General features: G+C 44.7%; 6 protein-coding genes across 8 annotated transcripts; 1 reads left to right on the top strand and 5 right to left on the bottom strand.

Annotated features, from left to right (window-relative positions):
- Positions 1–83: 83 nt before the first annotated feature.
- Positions 84–6,982, bottom strand: LOC108109526. Of its 3 annotated transcripts, XM_017218089.2 has the most exons (14): positions 6,731–6,982; positions 5,323–5,980; positions 5,005–5,262; positions 4,782–4,945; positions 4,310–4,723; positions 4,153–4,203; positions 4,027–4,083; positions 3,590–3,955; positions 3,380–3,527; positions 3,090–3,319; positions 2,718–3,036; positions 2,397–2,658; positions 2,207–2,327; positions 84–2,150 (listed from the first exon to the last, which is right to left on the bottom strand). In XM_017218089.2, exons 2-14 carry the CDS (start codon positions 5,928–5,930, stop codon positions 211–213), a joined length of 4,938 nt encoding a protein of 1,645 aa, XP_017073578.2. In that variant the 5' UTR covers positions 5,931–5,980; positions 6,731–6,982; the 3' UTR covers positions 84–210. The 3 variants fall into 3 exon arrangements, with proteins under 3 accessions (XP_017073578.2, XP_017073575.2, XP_017073577.2); XM_017218086.2 differs by having other exon boundaries at positions 4,027–4,203; XM_017218088.2 differs by having other exon boundaries at positions 4,027–4,203; positions 6,867–6,982.
- Positions 6,983–7,437: 455 nt separating this feature from the next.
- Positions 7,438–8,748, top strand: LOC108109576 (50S ribosomal protein L1). The gene is made up of 3 exons (XM_017218153.2): positions 7,438–7,693; positions 7,748–8,057; positions 8,116–8,748. Exons 1-3 carry the CDS (start codon positions 7,503–7,505, stop codon positions 8,677–8,679), a joined length of 1,065 nt encoding a protein of 354 aa, XP_017073642.2. The 5' UTR covers positions 7,438–7,502; the 3' UTR covers positions 8,680–8,748.
- Positions 8,676–10,080, bottom strand: LOC108109577 (GDP-fucose transporter 1). The gene is made up of 3 exons (XM_017218154.2): positions 9,844–10,080; positions 9,061–9,784; positions 8,676–9,007 (listed from the first exon to the last, which is right to left on the bottom strand). The coding sequence occupies exons 1-3, from the start codon at positions 9,918–9,920 to the stop codon at positions 8,795–8,797; spliced, it is 1,014 nt and encodes a 337-aa protein (XP_017073643.1). The 5' UTR covers positions 9,921–10,080; the 3' UTR covers positions 8,676–8,794.
- A 240-nt stretch (positions 10,081–10,320) lies between these two features.
- Positions 10,321–11,180, bottom strand: LOC108109421 (protein SGT1 homolog). Its single transcript, XM_017217919.2, has one exon. The coding sequence runs from the start codon at positions 11,024–11,026 to the stop codon at positions 10,487–10,489; it is 540 nt and encodes a 179-aa protein (XP_017073408.1). The 5' UTR covers positions 11,027–11,180; the 3' UTR covers positions 10,321–10,486.
- Positions 11,181–13,659: 2,479 nt separating this feature from the next.
- LOC108109426 (THO complex subunit 3) lies at positions 13,660–14,805 on the bottom strand. Its single transcript, XM_017217924.2, has 3 exons — positions 14,660–14,805; positions 14,071–14,605; positions 13,660–14,013 (listed from the first exon to the last, which is right to left on the bottom strand). Exons 1-3 carry the CDS (start codon positions 14,747–14,749, stop codon positions 13,676–13,678), a joined length of 963 nt encoding a protein of 320 aa, XP_017073413.1. The 5' UTR covers positions 14,750–14,805; the 3' UTR covers positions 13,660–13,675.
- Positions 14,806–15,247: 442 nt separating this feature from the next.
- On the bottom strand, positions 15,248–16,260 carry LOC108109408. Its single transcript, XM_017217906.2, has 2 exons — positions 16,218–16,260; positions 15,248–16,152 (listed from the first exon to the last, which is right to left on the bottom strand). Exons 1-2 carry the CDS (start codon positions 16,258–16,260, stop codon positions 15,248–15,250), a joined length of 948 nt encoding a protein of 315 aa, XP_017073395.1.
- Positions 16,261–17,046: the final 786 nt, after the last annotated feature.

The following is a 17,046-nucleotide window of genomic DNA, read 5'->3' as shown; positions in this document are numbered from 1 at the left end:
TTGAGTATCTTTACTTTGGCTGCACACGGTTACCATTTATTTTTTTTATTTTTAAAGAATTGAAAAGATTAGTTTATCTTTTTGAAATTATATTGGTAACCGTGCTACCTAACTAGTGGGGTTACCCCAAAATGCACTCATATATCTCGGACATCGACATTACAGATTACTCCTATGACTAGATTCTGGACTTGAGACTGGGGACTCTGACTAGACGTCGCTCTCCTTGAGCTGACGAACATACTGTTCGCTTAGGGACTTGTTTATTCTGTCGAAATTGATCGTTGAAGGACCAGCAGCCTGTGGCGTGCTCTGGGACTTGGAAACATTCCGTCCCGTGGGACTTGGTGGTGGCTTCTCCGCCCCATATGCCTGTGGTATGGCTATAACATCGGCCATTAGGGTTTGACGACAAAGGGCGGATAAAGCACTTCCAGGACTTGGAGGTGGATCCTTGGGCTTCTTGTTGCTTCTACGTAACTTTGAGGTGAGCGTGGCAAATCCCAGCTTACTGGAAATCTTCGCACTTCGGCTGACGGTTCTGGGCAAACTATCGTACGTACTGGAATTACCTACACTTTCCTGATCCGTTGATACTTCATGATAATGCTGCTGCTGCTGCTGCATTGCCTCCTGGACAGCTGATCCTCCACCCCTCATGCTGCCGGCACTGATGCTCTTCTGGAGCACCACAGATTCAGTTGGTTTAGTGGGCGTTTGGGGTTCTTGGCGGGGAGTAACAGGAGCACTCTGAAGGAACTGTGCCTTGGCCAATTGAAGACGTATAGCCCTTTCCGAAAGAGGAGTAGCCGGACGCCCTGGCGTTAGAATCTGCGGTGGCGGGAATTCAAACTGCTTGGCCTTGGTGGGAGTATTTGGATGTTTCCGTTGGATTCGTGGCAGAGTGTTATCCTGTTTGTTGGGTAAGCTTAAAGGAACAGGCGGAAGCGGTGGAGGATGCACCCTAGAAAAACTAGGTCCAGAGCTGGTCTTGGCAATCTTGTGCTCAATCTTGTTGCTAGCATTGGCACTGTGTGATTTGTGCAACGAGTTTTTCTTGTAGAGGTGGGCCTTTCGAGGCGGAACTGGTGGATTACTTGACTCATGATGTTTCTTAGACAATCTCTCGATGCTATCACTGGCAAGTGGTGGACGCACAAAGAGGGATCCGCGCCGGAAGTTCTCGCTACTCTGGACTTTTCGTAGCTCTTCTTTGTTGGGTGGATGGGTTAGGCGTTCCAAACTAATGGATTTATAAATATTGAGGAGCTTAGGAGGGAATCTTGATTTCCCTAATTTATCCAATTTATTCGATCTCTCTTCAGCGGGACTATCCAGCACCTTTTCGATCACAACTAAGCCGTCAGAGGCACTTGGTTCTGGGATGGTGGTGAAGAGTTTTCGTTTGGTCTTCACAAATACATTAGCATTTGTATTGTATGGTCGATTATGTTCCGGCAAAGGAGGAGGAATAAAACCACCCAGTTTAGCGGGCGGAGTAACAGTTGAGGAAGGAGTGGTTGAAGTAAGAGGAGTGGTTTCACGGGAAGATACTGATGGATCAGGGGCAATGAGGATGAGTGGGGCAGGTGCCACACATTGACTCTGCTCAATGAGTTCTCCTGGCTTAACTTTCAGCGAACCGTACACAATTTCTTCTCTGGCCGTAGCCAAATCTGGTTCATTTGTCGTCGAGCTCAGCCGAAAGTCGTCATCCAAGGAGCGTTGCTTCAGTCGGAAATTCTTTCGTCGCAATCTTCGAGGGGTCTCCAAAACAGAATGAGTATCCGCATCACTGCTGTCGCTCTCCGTCTTGCTATTTTGCCGTGAACCCATTTTGCGGAGTCGCAATAGTTTCTTCTTGGCACAGGCATTTACACTCGTAATTCCATTGGTAACGCCATTGGCACTTGGATTGGCATTCACGGTGGGCAAACTGGATCGACACAAAGTGCCCGTTGTGGTGCTGGTCTCCGTCTCATGCTCCATTGGTGACGCCGCGCTGGCACTATTGTCATCTTGAGCCAAACGATCTCGACTGGAATTGTCGCAGGTGGCATAGGCAGAACTTGAGTCCAACTGCTGACCATCCTCGCTGGTGATGTTAATATCCGGGACAATGTCCCGGGGGTATCGATTTGTTCCACCCTCTAAAATTTCAGTTAGATTAGTACTTTAAAGTGCTATAGGTAAAATAAATCCTTACGAATGCTTAGCTTAAGACACTGCAGTGATTCATGCAGTCCTTGGAGCTCCTCCAGATACTCCAGTGTACGCTCCTGCATGGTTTCCTGGCAGCAGGCCTCATCTAAAGGTGATTTTTGGCTCTGGAATGTAAGGTTACCAGCATTAATTTAAAGTAATTGTAAATATCAGATATTTAAAGAATTTCCCACCAGCTCAGTAAGTCGTCCCAGTTCGCTCTGGACATCAGAGATGGCGTTAAGCACGCCCGCCTTCATTAGGTTGTTGGAGTAGTACGGATATATGCTACGAATGCTCAGCAATGCGGCCTGACAGTCCCGCATCGACGGGTGTTCCAGCAAATCGGGTGATGCATTTTTCAGTTGGTTAAACAACTCATCGGCACGTTTCAGTGCTCCCAGCAAAGGGGCCAGGTTCGTGTGCGACTCGAAGCTCTGAACGCGACGTGAGTTGCTGAAGGAGATTCGAAACTATTAATATCCGGAGGTTCGGGTATTTTACATGCCACCTACACATAGTCGTTGCACTGCACCTCCTCGTACTTGTATATGGGCGTCTGCTGCTCCACCAACGTATGGGCGGTGACCAGCGGCGAAGCAGTGTCATGGATGTGTTCTTCCACTTCAACCATTACAGCCTCCGGTTCGTCGTACTTCTTGAACTCATGATCTGTGAGAGCATCGGTACTGTCCTCGATCTCCTTTAGATCGTTGACATCGTTTAGGGAGAGGGATGAAGCCTGCTGAGAGATGGTCTGTGCCAGGTTGCAGTTGGGTGACACACTGTCCAGGGAAAGGGAGCGACTAAGTGTGGGCGAATGGTCCGCTGCCACTATAAAAATGTTAAAGATTAATTTTGGATCCGCCAGGCAATTCCATACCCACCTTTATTGCACTCCTTGTTGATCCGTCTTACATCTATGGGACAATAGCCCGGATGCAGCAGAGCAAAGGTCGAGGCCTCGGGTCCTATGCCTCTGGATTTCTCCCACTCGTACAGCTTTCTGGTGAACTTCCTTGAGATGCCCTCGAATTTCATTACTTCGCCATCCGAAGTTTTGACCTCGATCTTCTTGGTGTGATCTGGTACTACAATGGCTTTAAGGCGAGACAACCTGTGGTAGACAATGAAGGATTATTATGAGAAATTTAATACTTTTCACCTTTGTACATACTTCTCTTTATCGTGCGGCCTGTGCTTGTACCATCGATCATCGTCTGATCCTCTTCTCGTGGACTGACTGTGCTTGGAGCCTCGTTTCAAGGAGTCGTTGTCCGAGGTGGTCCCGCCGCCAGGAGTGCACTTTATCCGGTTCCATTGCTCTATGGGGAAATGATATAAATTAACTTTGGAATTAAGTAAATCAATTTATTTATATACCCACCCAACTTTTTTTGGAATTTCTCTGGCAGATCTTTCTGATCGGGCAGAGCACATAGTCCTTGGCCCTCTAACTTCACCTGACCCGTACTCCAGAGGTTCCAATCGATCTTGGGCTTTACCTCGCCACTTTGGCTCTTAGCGGTGGGACTGGCCGCCGGTTCTATAGAGGCATACGATCCTACAGCGCAATTCTGTTGTTTTGCACGCCACTTGTTTAGTTTCTTTTTGAACTGCGGGGTTAGGTTTTGCTCTAGCTCGGCGGTGGACACGAGCTCGTTGTGTAACAGCTGAGTGGGCGAGTGTTCTTCGCTACTACGCTTCCCACTACCAGTTCCTCCTATAGCTGCCCCACTGCCCAGTTTGATACCTGAAATGGAGAGTTATATATGGGTTAGAAATATCTTTGAGATTGCTTAAAGGTATACAGGGGATTCATACTGCGATTGCTGGTGCTGGAACGCTCTAACTCGCGTTGCTTGTGCTTAAGCTCCGAATCTAATTTGAGTACGAGAAGTTGATAATGTTGAAATACCTCGTCGTCTTCGGTCTGTGGGAAATTCTTACAGTTTGGCGTAGTGGGTTCTGAAAAGTCGCCACTGGACATATCCTCGCTCTCTGCAAAAAGTACTTTTGTTAAACAAAAAGTTCATAATGTTAGAGACTATGGGGGTAACACCAGAGCGGCTAGTTCGAGTGTAATATCCTCCCCTTGCTCACCCACCAAATTCACCGAAAAAATCGGATTGCCTCGAAGGACTGCTGGGCACAGAGGAGGCCCCCGGTGAGTGTACACGACGCATCCGTGAATCCTTGGGACTCTTTAACGGCGAGTGCAGTTGCGGCAAATCGCTGTATATTTGATTCACCTGGTTGAGATTCAATGGACTCGGAGGCAACTTCTGTCGCCGGCTGCTAGTGGCTTTTATCTCCGCAACATGATCCTCTGGAAGGACCTCAAAGTCAGAGAACGCCTTGGATCTTCGCAGAGATTTGCTGGATGATGACTTTGCTGGTAATGGCGGGGCCGAGGATTTAATATTGTCCAACCGCTCGTCGGTGGCTGATTTTCGCAGCTCCACCTCAAAGTTGGAGACGCGGGAATCGCATCGGTTATCACTTTTAGAGGAATCGCGACCTAGAAAATTAATCATATTAATTTGACATGTTATAGCAGATCTTTTTCAGAAATTTACGATAATTCTGTCGGCTGACCGCCTCCAGATCATCCATGGAGCTTGCCGAGCTAATAGTACCAGGTGTACCACCCGTATCACTCATAATATGGCCGGAGGAGGAACTGATGATGCTGTCCGCGGAACTGCTACCAGCTGCCACACTAATAGGGACCTTAAGGTATCTAAAAAACGAATCAATAATGTAATAATACCAAGAGTGGTTCGAAAATCTAATACAAACCTCTCCACCTCGTGGTTGATTGGCATGAGGATGTGAGTTTCGGGTGCACCTGGTCCCGAGGGTGGCACGTTGGCTCGCTCCCACTTGAAAGCGGCCTTCACCTTGGTCCACTTGGATACCTTAGCCTTGTTATCGCTGTAGGTGCTCTGCCGTCTTAGAAGATATGGTCGCGAAGAGCTAAGCTTTAAGCCAGGACGATCGCTTTTCATGAACATGTTGAGGTCCTCGTCCATCATTGATTTGCTCCGCTCACGAATCCTGTCAAATAATTAGAAAATATTGTGAAAATTTAAATTTAAGCTTGTGGCTAATTCTTACCGGTTAAACTTTCCCCGTTTGAAGGGAGGAACCACTTCAGTGCCCATTAAAGATTCTAGCCAGGTCAGAGAGTGCTCTAGCTCAAACTGGTGGTCATTGGTGTTGGAGCGCGGTGGTTTAGTAGGTGCATGCTGCCTAACGGCTTGACTAGTGGAAGGAACATCATCGTCTAAAGCCTCCAGTTCCGCTTTTCGTTCACCCGCCTCATTGTCGGCGATGGTCGCCAGTCGATGCTCCAGAAATCCCTCCAGCAAGACGTATGTTCGAGTCAATTCGTCCATGACTTCGATCGCGGAATTAAGACGAGTTTTCAGCGGTTCAATGGTTCCCCGATCCGCCCGATATGGCTGGCACTTGGAGCAGGAGTGCTTTCCCAGTTTACAAACTGGCAAATCCTTGGCCTCCCCTCTTTCGAATTTCGGAGATGCGGAGAGATTGCGAGCACGTGAGGCCACGGTCGGAAACTGGAAGATATTCTCCTCCGTGCGACCGCACATTGCCGGCGGAGCGGTTGGCAAGGACTCGTAATGCAGGACATTCTGTCGGGGTCGAGTTCGTCGGGGCTTCGGAGGTGGTTGAGGAGGCGGCGGTGGTTTGTCCCAGTCCATCTCGATATCGCTCAATCGGGTGTTGTTTGTTTACACTGCCCGATACGCCACTAAAAACGCACACAAGACAAGAAAATCCGAGAATTATCAAAATCGGGAGATTGTTTATAGAAGAAGAAGACCAATGTGGAACGTCCGCCGCCAAACACACACATAACCGAGTCTTAAAGTGTAACGATTAAATCCACGAAATGTAAACAATAATTTCAAAAATCCTATTTCAGCACGTTTCCCCACATGTGCGAAAGTTTTGAATATTTTCCAAAAATATGCACGCGTGTGGTCACTTAACCGAAACGGAGAACCGATCCGGAATGCACTGTGTTATTGTGTTTTGGGTCTTGGTTACGGTTTTGGCTCAAGAACTGGATGCCATCGATCGTCGAGAGGCCAGCAGAAGAACAAATAAAATCACGCCGCAAACCAAACTATTTTTAAAACGCTGACACTCTTTTGTTGCCTCCCCATGGCGATCGCACTATAGCACACAACACACCCAGTATTCCTCTAGCCCCCTTTTCAATCACGCCTCGCCAAGTGCGCAACACTTCCTTTATTCCACTTTTAGGTTACACGCAATTAATATTTCCAATTTATGCGAAAGTGCACGCACTCGCGGGGAAATGAACTGAATGGATGGATGGGTGGATGTGGACCGATGGACCGGTGGACCAGTGGGTGGATGGGTGAATGGGTGGGCTGCGAACGCAGATCATGTGTATCTGAAGTCGGCGGCCCCCATTACTTTCGCCACTTTCCGAACGTTATATCGAAACTGTTGCCACACTCTGAATACACACATTTTTCTTTTTTCCAGTCGAATTTTCTTCCTGGCTGCGCTTCTTTTGTTTTATGGGTTTATGCGTAAGGTTGTCGGTCTATTTCGGGGTGTTCGCCAGTGTTTTGTTGAAAGGAAAAACAATAACAAATTATTACTTGCACTTTTCCTATGCACACACGGTCGTCCGCCCCGCCGCTGAATTTTTTTCGGTCACTCTCTCAAATTCTTGCGATTTTCCGCGGTTCGAAAATTCCGAATACGTCCGTGCCGCTCGTCGGTCGAAGCTATTCTGAGCGGCACGGCGCTTTTGAACGTATCGGAAAAATATGAGATTTATTTTTAGAGAATAAGGGATCCGCCAAATGATCTCTTTGCTGTTTTCTAAATATCTCTTAGAATCTGTTCAATCAGTGGTTTTGAATATTACTGTTTTTTGAATTTGGGATTTAGGAATTCCTAGTTCTTTCTATTTATATATGGATGGAAATTTATTGAATGCCCTTTAGGCTTTCCAAAGTAAATTCAGTTATTTAGTTATTATATTTAGTTATTTTAAAATACATATCACAAATAATTTCTTCCCAGAAAGTGTCCGGCAAAATACAATACTTAAATTGTTGAAATAGCAGTTATTTCCTAGCCAAGTTCTATACCGCGGTTCTTAAACACACTATTTTCTACGCTAATATGGCAACATAGGGATTTTAAACAAAAAACATGGCAACTCTGACCGGAGAGGTTATGCAAAGCAAAGGTTTGGATTCCGGTAAATAGTCTTATTTTTGAAAGAAATGCAGTCAATCCTGGCCTCAATGAGGGCACTGGCCCTGCGCCAGCCCACGATGGAGTCACTCCGCCTGCTGCACCTTTCCGCCGTGAACGAAGCGGCACGTAAAGGAACTCGGGAGAAGGCTCGCAAGAAGAAAGTCAAAGTAGAGGTGAAGAAGGTGGGATTCATACCTCACAACCAGCGCAACAAAAAGTACGTTGTTAAGTCAAAATCCAGAATACAGGTTTAACTTATTTTCATTTGCAGAATCAACGTGAAGCGGGCAGACAAGCATGTTGATGATTCCTGGAAACAGATTGCCAAAGATGACTGCTATGTGGGGCGCTATTACCGCTGGCCAGTTTATTCCGTTCAGGAAGCCATCCAATGTCATCGAGAGACCCATCACCCCAGCATGTACAATGTACCCAATGCTCCCCTAAATGTGGATATCGAGCTGAACATGCAAGCGGAGAAAATCACCCGTTTTGTTGATAACTTTCAACGCATGGCTATGATCCCAAACAAGTTTGAGCACGGCGAGGAGCGAAAGATAATTGTCTTCACCAAGGGAAATGTAAGTAAAACTACCTAATTCTAAAATCCAAAAATATCATCTTTAAATTTCTCTATAGAACGAAGTCTTGGAGGCCCGAGAAGCTGGCGCCTCGCTTGTTGGCGGCGTCGAGCTTATCAAGGACATTACCAACGGAGAACTGCTGCTGTCCGACTACCAGTACATCATTGCCCATCCTAATATTCTGGCAGAGCTGGTGGCCCTTCGTGGTCTAATGAAGCGCAAGTTTCCCAATCCTAAAAGTGAGACCCTTGGCACGAACCTGGCTGAGATGATAGTCAAGTTTTCAAGCGGCATTAGCTATAGCGCTGCCAAGGATGAGTACCAGCAGAATTTTGGCTTAATCACCGCCAGTGTGGGTACTTTGGACATGGACGCACAAAAGCTGGAGGAAAACATTAAGTTTCTGCTGCAGGATGTCAACACAATGAGGCCTAAGCGTGAGGGTCGCTTTATTACACGTGTCCTGCTGAAGAGCCCACCAAGCAGTGAGCAACTGAAAATCGATCCGTTTGTGTACGTCCCAGAGATGTGGGATAAGAGCACGGCAAAGGTTAAAAGAGAGGATACCAAAAAACAGGAGGAACCCGCGGAACGCAAGGAAGCTGTGGCGTCCAATTAGTTAACACAAAAACCTATGTATTTTTGTTGATGGATCATTTGTGCATACTTTAAACTTACATCTCCTAGAGTCCTAAACAGTCTACGTTACTTTGGCAGCATTATAAAAATTGCTCTTAAGCCTTCTGGGTGGCCGCGGCACGTTGCTGATGCTGACGGAGCATCTCAAGTTGCTTGACCCGGGTGTAGGCGGCGCTGGCCACCAGCACCACCACATTGGAGGTCCACCATAGTGCCGATCGAACATCATGATAATACTGGGTGGCGATTACCGTTTGAGCGCATGCCTTAGCTGTTCCCGAGATATTATGCGTCAGTGCGGATGTGACCTAAAATATCGATTGGGTTAGATAAGAATTTATCAAGTAGATTTGCGGATTACCTTGATTTCCAGGGCTGTAACAAAACCTATGGCAAATCCACAAATTCCACTGAGGGTCAAGGCGGCCCAGAACCAAGAAGCCCACAGGTGTGGATATGTAATAATAGTCTCCAACTCACCGTTGATGATTATCAGGGGAAGAAATAACAGCGTGGAGTATAAATTATTGTAGTAGCTGAGTAGCCACACTTCCTGGTTGACGTATCCCAGCGATTTTTTTGTCTGGATGGAAAACATGGCCAAGGCCAACGAACTGAGCACTCCAAAGATGGTACCCCGCCAGGAGAATACCTCTGTGAGGCTTTCCTGGTCCACTCCTAGCCAAAATCCTATAACAATAGCGGCACAGCACAGTAGACACTTAAAGCTGGTGCGCTGGCGCAAGATAACGTAGGTGAGGACCACACTAAACACAGTGGTCAACGAGCGACCAATGTAGTAAAATGCCACTGTGACATAGGATAGGGAGAGGTTATTGGCCCCAATCATCAGGGTATATAAAACGGATAGCGGCAGTATCTTGCGGAAAGTATCGATGTCCAGCGGATTCCCTTCGGGAAATGTGAATACCGAAGGATACTTCTTGCTCAGACGGCTGGCGGCAAAACAAATTACCGTGGATACCACGCACTGGAACCATGACAAAAATAGTGGTGCGCTGAGATTTACTGTATCGCTGCTTAGCAAATGCTTATTCACGAATACCGTCAATATCGAGGTGCACCTGTGGAAGACATGGAATTGCAGAGGGCCCTTCAATGAAGTTTCATTTTCATGACTCACCAGTAAAGTGCTACAACGAAGAATATCTTGAGGTATTTGTTCACCAATCGATTGTGCTCATCCAAATTCTGGTACATTTTGGAGTTTTGGGAACTGGAGTCCGATTTGTGCGAGGAAAAAATAATTGTGCGTTTATTTTTACACGTATCTGCAAACCCGGTCTGCCGATCAGCTGTTTCCAATGAGAACGCTTCGGTTGAGTGCGGGGGTGGTTTTAAAAGTTATCGGTGGGAGTTAAGTTCTGACTGCAAGGGAATTTAACCGTTAATCTTAATGACAATTTAAACAAAAACTTAAACCAGCGTAATTATGGATATTCTTTTATGTACAAAATAAACAAATATACTAAAATTTGCCCCTGAACTAAAAATGTTCCTTAAGCTTCAATACGACGAAAAGTTATTTAATTCCCAAAAACACTGGTAGTATCCATAGTGAATTTAGTTTATAATCCCCCATAAGCAAACCAAGCGACAATTGCCATGCTTAAATCAAATTTATTCAAACAATTGTTGTTAGTTTGTGTTCTTAACATTTTGTTCTTTGTTGACGATCAATCAATAGATAAAAATATATCTTAGGTTTTTCTTTTTCAAATCTCTCCATAACTTTATAAATACGGGGGTGTGCGGAGTATACCGGCCTACTTCTCCCACTCGCGGAACTCTGTTCCATCTGGCGGCTTGACGTTAACCTTCTCCTTGCCAACTTCGCTCCAGTTGGTGCTGAGAACGGTGCCTCCAGATTCCGAGAAAGACTTATTCATGGCCTTTTGGACCTCGGGTGATGATGTGCTGTAGATCTTCTTAAACAGGTTGTTGAGGGCCGTCTCGCCCTTGGCTTCCTTCTCGTCGATCTTCTCCTCCTCGCTGACCAGTCGATCCCAGTTCTTCGCCTTTGGTTTAACAGGAACAGCTACGACGGCCTTCTCCTCCAGGTTTTCCCAGCGAACTCCCGTCTCCTTGGCCAGAGTGATCTCAACTTTAGAGGGAAAGGCCTTGTGGGAAGACCGCTCCACAACGATGGGGTGAAGAAGATTTAGGTCCAACTCATAGCCATCCGCCGTCATATGGACACGGTTCTGGGAAATCTCCACAGCATAGTTCTTATCGGCGGCGTTCTTCAGGAGCACGGTGATGACTACCTTTGTCTCTGATTGGTACCAGTCATGACGCACAGACATTTTGATGGTTTTCCAGTAAAAACAAACTTAACTTATTCAGGGCGGGACTCCCCTATATTTTTTGCTCTTGCCTATGGAAAAAAGTTTACTTTGCTCGGAAATATCCACAACAAAATTAGTCGAAACTAATGTGACAATAAATTCGATTGTTTTTTAATATCGATGACATAGACTACTTATTTTTCGAAAGAGTGGCTACTCCGACGGCAGAGAGTACATGTAAACTTTGAAATAGTATAGCAATGATTCAAACCAAAAAAGAAACCGCATGAATTTTACAACACTAGAAATATTTGAAAAAAGGCGGTTTTATTTTATTCCCTATTCCGTTGGAGAAAATATTATCTATGCTTTCTTTTAAGAAACCTACGAATGGCTTAAACAAATACAAAAAACACAACTATAAGCAAATATTTATTTACCATAACAACACAGAAAACCGGTGAGTTGTTTGTTTACTTGCAAGGATATAAAAACTATTCACAAGAAACATGTACACACTTTTCAAAGAACTAAATGGTGCACAAACCAACCGCAGCTAACTAGAAACAAAGTTTTGGCCAATTTACGTGCACTTGAAGTTTGGCAATCAATACGTTGGTTTGGGGAAAACAGCAGTCGAAAGCGCATAAGTCCCGACGACAGGCGACATAAATTCCAGAGCTTCTGCCCCCGCTCCCACTCCACCATTGAAATCCTCATCTATATCGTTGCGCTGTCAAAGTTTGTCTAAAGTGACAGTAGAAATAAAAAGTCTGAGAACTTGGGGGCCGAGAAAGTTGGCCAGAAAGTATTTTCCCTTTTAAATTTTATGACTTGCATTCGACATTTTTCCATGTTTGCGTTTCCCATCAATTGGCTATTATCTTTCTAGGATTGAGGAAGAACTGTGACTTCTTCTTTGAAATTCAGGGAACAAGGGGGTAACACACTTGGGAGAGACAAAACAATATTTTTTTAAGGGAGAGGTTTTTAAACAGAAGATTTTGTTGGCCAAATAAGTGATACCGGAAAAAGAAGCTGATTTAAAAGCATTTTTCAGAAATTGTATATTTTATTATATTTAATATCACATTTTTTAACTATAGGTTTGAATTCATGAGAAATAAAATTTATTTTCTCCATATTATTTTGAGATTCGCGTAAAATGTAGTTAACCTATATATTTTTGACAAATTGTAGAGAACTAGAGATGAAAAATAACATTCATTCTTACATTTTATTAACATCATTATAAAGAGGGGAAAATTTAACAGATATGTTTCATTTCATTGCCATAGGAACACCAGTTATATTGCATGCGAGAAAATGAGATCTGTTTATTAACAGCTATGGTTGGGGAACATTTGCAGACAAGTTGTCACTTAACAGCTGTGCTGAATAAGAGTGCAAGAAACAAAATTTCTGTTAGCATTCTGAATTACATGTGCTGTAGAATGCAAGTAGATAAAATTGTAAAATATTTGTATTATTGCTGTTTTTATTCGAATAAGAAAATATATTGGAAATTATGAATTTTAAGTCGGTGGGCACATTTTCTGAACATTTAAACGAAATATTTTTAAGTTGTTGTTATATAAGCATTCCAATTTAGAAACTCCATATTTGAAATTTGTTGAAATTAAACTAGAATTCCAGTGCGCTCTGGTAAAAATCTCGTGCAACCTCTTCCGTTTCCATGAACAACTTTAAAAAAACGCAAGCACTAACTACCATTTGGACTATTTTTTCAACAGTTTGGCAAAGTTGGACTTTTGGTCCATTAATAACAATTAACTGTGATTCATTATTGAATGCAAGTATCCAATTTGGACCCTTTCCTATCCCTTCACAAAACCAATCAAGCGAAACTGGCAGTTCAAACCGAAATTTATCGAAAACTTTTAGTAAAACAAATATTGATGTTGCTTCGAGTAGGTGAGTGGGTGGCGTGTGGCAAATGCTGTGTGCACTTGGCGGGAAACGTGCGGATGGCATACAAATGGACGATGCACTTGGCTCGCGGATGGGATATATGAGTGATACATACAAGGGTGCCCCATCTCGTTCGTCCTGTTTGTTTGTCACTTGTGCCTCTTGCAGATAGTTCAAGGGTGAAAAAATAAACAGCCAACAATTGACACCACCCACTCAAGTTTTCGTGGCTAATGGGGGCTATTCACACACACACCAAAAGTGAGCAAATAACCTTTGACACGCCAAAGCCAATCCTTTCCCAGGATTAAGTCTCCTGCAGAGTGCGACCACTGATTAATAGCTTAAAATGTAGGAAGCCATAACCGTAAACCTATATTAGGTCAGCATCCGCCAGTGTCGTTATTTGCATGATAAAAGTGAAGTGGCTGCCAGGGCATAGGTAGTCTTTCTCCTTCGACCGATGCAGTATTAAGCAGCAGACTGGAGGTTATGGCCGCTGGGTCCCGTGATGCCATAAAAGCGCGCCGACGAAGATAAAACTCAAATTGCAGCAAAGAGCACGTCCAGAGGCGAAGCCCTGCAATTGATAATCAAGTTGCCTGGCCAGCGACGTGACCTAGTCAACTTTAAAGTCGATCATTTCGAGCTCATTACGTCGATAAAGTTGCGCACTCCAATGTAATTGGAAAGTAAAGAAGGTTTCTACTAGCAAACGGTGCCTTAAACTAAAGTTTATTCGGGAAAACCGTATATCTTAACATTGCCAGCGTCTCGCCGCCGGTCGCTATCTTTCTCATCGCAAGCGTAGGCCAACAAGTATTGCTTGGGATGCCAAGCTACCGTAAATGTTGAAGCATCCACATGTATATCGGTTACTCGTTCTCCCGTCTCTGTGAAGGCAATGTCTATGATGAGGTCCTCGCTAGCCGAGGCAATCAGTCGTTCGTCGTGGCTGAAGGATATGGTGCGAACGGGCCACTCCAAGCGGCTGATCATGCGCAGGCAAGCCAATTCGTTGGCATCCCACAAGGAGACTTGGGCATCTGCCGAGCCAGTAGCGAAATATTTGCCTGCAAAATTGAATACACCTTAGGATATGAACTATTTTTGGAAAATAATTTTTATACCCGTTGGTCCAAACTCTATGCAAATGCAGTTGGCGGGATGAGCCTTTAAGGTCATCTGGTGCTCCAGGCTGGGATAATTGAGGATATGCATACATCCAAGTCCATTTGTTAAGAAGAACAGATCATTTGTATTGTTCCACGAGATCTCGTTGACCTCGAAACTAAAGGGCTCCTCCACGCGGATCTTATTCGTGCGCGTATCTATGAAAGTTATCAGGTCTTCTTTGTTACCCACGGCGATCGTCTTGCCATCCGGTGACCAGGCAATATTGATGTTCTCTCCCTTTGTGTTAGTTACCGAAACACATTTTCCCGCCCTTATGTCCCAGATCCTCACAGTTTTGTCCCCGCTGGCGGTAGCAAACTGGTCGGCATTGGTGCGATGCCAACACAGCTGATCCACGGATGCAGTGTGTCCCCGATAAATGCTGCCCTTTACAAAGCGATCCCGTTCCAATGAGTAAACAGCCACAGTCTTGTCAAATGATCCGGACGCAAGGTGACGACCATCGGCGTTCCAGCAAACAGAGTGAACCTGTGGACAGACGGATTTTAGAGAAATTCAGAATTAACGGGAAACAATGCTCACCTTGGACATGTGAGCCCTCTGCTCCCGAATTTTGCTATGGCCACGGAAGTAGGACTTCAGGTCATCGAAAGTTTGTTCCGTGCGACTCATAATTAATAGTTATTTTCTTAATATTTATTATTTTGAAAATCTAAACAAAAGTATGACCGTAGCGCACTTAATGAAATATACTTTCACAAAATGCCCCAAAAATAAGACATAGAATCTCAGTTAGCAGGGATCTCCACCAATCACGGTTGGTGTTCGTGAATTGGCGGTTCTTTTTAAAATATTACTTTATGACGATACTTTGACCAATTTTATTTCCGAACTAATATTTTTTTATTTCTTTAGGCTTACACAAAAAATTTGACCCACAGGCAAGTTTTATTATGACGATTTCTTCGAACAAGTTTTCTGGCAATTACCTGTTTTAAGTGCTTCAAGTTGCATACATCAATTTAGTCGTTACTTGCAATCACAATGCTGGATTACAAAGAGAGAAAGAGATAAATATAAACAAAACTTTATTGAATCTCTGCAACAACGCAATCATTAAATAAGGAAAACAAATAAATAAGGATTAAAAGCGTAGATATAGGCGGTGCCTCATGGATGTCGGTGATTCCGAGGTGGTTCCCTCACATTCCGGTCACTCTTGTCGTGGATATGAACCGAATCTGCAAGCTCAACATTCGCATGTAAGGCAGCATCATTGGCATTCAAATGTGCTTCTTGTGCGGATAGAGTAGCCTTTTCTGCTGCATCCCGAGTTTCCTCGTAGTCCAATCGAGCTGCGTAAGCCTGCGATTCAGCGTGCTCCAGTTTGGTCTTGGCCTGGGCCACCATATCTATTTGGGAGGCCAATTCGGCAGCTGCCTCAGAAGCCGCTTTTTGGGCCAACTCCGAGGCAGACTGGGCATTGTTAAGAGCTGCTGTCAAGACACTAACATGGTTAATGGCCTGTTGAGCGGCATATTGGGCCGCCTTCGCGGATCGCTTGGCCTGTTGCAACTGCGTCAGCTCATTCTCCATAGCCTTGTGTGCCTCGACACTCTGATCTTCCAGTCTATGAAGCAGTACTTCCTTTCCCTTTAGCACGGCCACTGCAGTACCAGCTGCCTGAGCTGCTGCCTGAGCCAAAGTACTTTTTGCCACATAGGATGCCTGTTTGCCAGCCGCATTTTGGCTGGCCACTGCGGATAAAGCCTGATCAGCCGAACCCTTGGCTATGCTGCGGAGTCCATTGTCTGCTAGGTAACCACCTCCCCCTCCATTATGGAGACTATGCACTATGTAATCGGAGTGGGAGAGCTTCACCTTGGCCGGTTCAAATTCGTCGTGGTTTACAGCTTCGTAGGTGTAAGGTGGCACCTCGTGCTCGATCACCACAGTTTGCTGGGGCAGTGGACCTGGTCCTTGAGGGGATGGAGGCGGTGGTGGCGGCACATTGACGTGGTGATGATAGTGTGCCTCCTTCCGTTTCACCTTGCGACCCAAAGCCGGCATGGCCACTAAATCACAGATGAAATTTCCCCAATTTAGCAAGAGTTGCATGAGGAAGTCGTGTGCGACTCACCCAAAAACAGCGTCAGGAGCAGGAGGTGCAAAAGTGATGTCATCTCTGATAGTTATGCAATGAAGCAGCTGGCGGAAGGAAGCCGTGCAACCGGAAGACTCGTGATTACTGCAGGTGTATAGTGTTCCTGTATGGCGAAATGCTAGCCTCTGGGTAATAAAATCTGAAAGAAAAGATATGAAATTAAATGGAAATGATTTTGCAAGTCCTGACGTTGCTTTGAACATGCCTTTTGCCTTTTTTTAACCACCCACCCCCTCCTACTCTTAACATTACAATTAAAAAAATATTTACAATGAATTTTCATTTTTTTAAGTAAAAGCTACAAAAATCTAGAAAAAAAATCCATCTCAAAAGTTATGTTATTTAAAATGTTAATGATTTTTTTTTGAGATTTTAAATTTGACCTTTTAGAAGGGAATAAGCTTGTCAAATGAATCTTCAGAATTTTTTCCATCTCTTGCCCATTTTAAGAAAGCATATCTGTATGTTGAGTCTAAAAGCCAAAGAATACATCTAAAGGATACTTTTTCTGAGTGCATTATCACCTTGCAACCGGTTCGTGACTACTTTGCCTATTAGCTAATAAATACGGTGGATCACTTTCTTTGCTCTAGGATGACCGGTAAGTCGTTAGTGTGTCACGCACTGATATGTTCCACAGAAGAACCTGTTTAGTTTTAAGGCCAGCAAAACTGGACAGCACACAAATCACAAAGTTATCACTCAATTTTGATGGACAGACGCACCTCTTGATGATTTCAATTTGACCGACACGAACGTCCTGCGTGGACCACAGACAAAATGCTTCTGATGTGAGTGGAGGATC

The sequence above is a fragment of the Drosophila eugracilis genome, unplaced genomic scaffold (assembly GCF_018153835.1).
Source record: "Drosophila eugracilis isolate 14026-0451.02 unplaced genomic scaffold, ASM1815383v1 contig_47, whole genome shotgun sequence".
NCBI classification, from domain to species: Eukaryota; Metazoa; Arthropoda; class Insecta; order Diptera; family Drosophilidae; genus Drosophila; species Drosophila eugracilis.
Note: the sequence above shows the minus strand (reverse complement) of the source record. Positions and strands in the feature narration are given on the sequence as shown.

Excerpts from the sequence above, each read along its gene's own strand:
- LOC108109526 (XM_017218086.2), bottom strand. The coding sequence starts at position 5,930 with ATGGACTGGGACAAACCACCGCCGCCTCCTCAACCACCTCCGAAGCCC. Across the intron at positions 4,946-5,004 it reads ATCAACCACGAGGTGGAGAG|ATACCTTAAGGTCCCTATTA; the intron begins GTTTGTATTAGA and ends TTCGTTTTTTAG. Across the intron at positions 4,724-4,781 it reads GGTCAGCCGACAGAATTATC|GTCGCGATTCCTCTAAAAGT; the intron begins GTAAATTTCTGA and ends TTAATTTTCTAG.
- LOC108109577 (XM_017218154.2), bottom strand. The coding sequence starts at position 9,920 with ATGTACCAGAATTTGGATGAGCACAATCGATTGGTGAACAAATACCTC. Across the intron at positions 9,785-9,843 it reads TTCGTTGTAGCACTTTACTG|GTGCACCTCGATATTGACGG; the intron begins GTGAGTCATGAA and ends TGTCTTCCACAG. Across the intron at positions 9,008-9,060 it reads TTACAGCCCTGGAAATCAAG|GTCACATCCGCACTGACGCA; the intron begins GTAATCCGCAAA and ends TCGATATTTTAG.
- LOC108109426 (XM_017217924.2), bottom strand. The coding sequence starts at position 14,749 with ATGAGTCGCACGGAACAAACTTTCGATGACCTGAAGTCCTACTTCCGT. Across the intron at positions 14,606-14,659 it reads AGAGGGCTCACATGTCCAAG|GTTCACTCTGTTTGCTGGAA; the intron begins GTGAGCATTGTT and ends GTCTGTCCACAG. Across the intron at positions 14,014-14,070 it reads CATAGAGTTTGGACCAACGG|GCAAATATTTCGCTACTGGC; the intron begins GTATAAAAATTA and ends TCAATTTTGCAG.
- LOC108109408 (XM_017217906.2), bottom strand. The coding sequence starts at position 16,260 with ATGACATCACTTTTGCACCTCCTGCTCCTGACGCTGTTTTTGG. Across the intron at positions 16,153-16,217 it reads GCTCCTGACGCTGTTTTTGG|TGGCCATGCCGGCTTTGGGT; the intron begins GTGAGTCGCACA and ends TCTGTGATTTAG.
- LOC108109421 (XM_017217919.2), bottom strand. The coding sequence starts at position 11,026 with ATGTCTGTGCGTCATGACTGGTACCAATCAGAGACAAAGGTAGTCATC.
- LOC108109576 (XM_017218153.2), top strand. The coding sequence starts at position 7,503 with ATGCAGTCAATCCTGGCCTCAATGAGGGCACTGGCCCTGCGCCAGCCC. Across the intron at positions 7,694-7,747 it reads CACAACCAGCGCAACAAAAA|AATCAACGTGAAGCGGGCAG; the intron begins GTACGTTGTTAA and ends TTTCATTTGCAG. Across the intron at positions 8,058-8,115 it reads TTGTCTTCACCAAGGGAAAT|AACGAAGTCTTGGAGGCCCG; the intron begins GTAAGTAAAACT and ends ATTTCTCTATAG.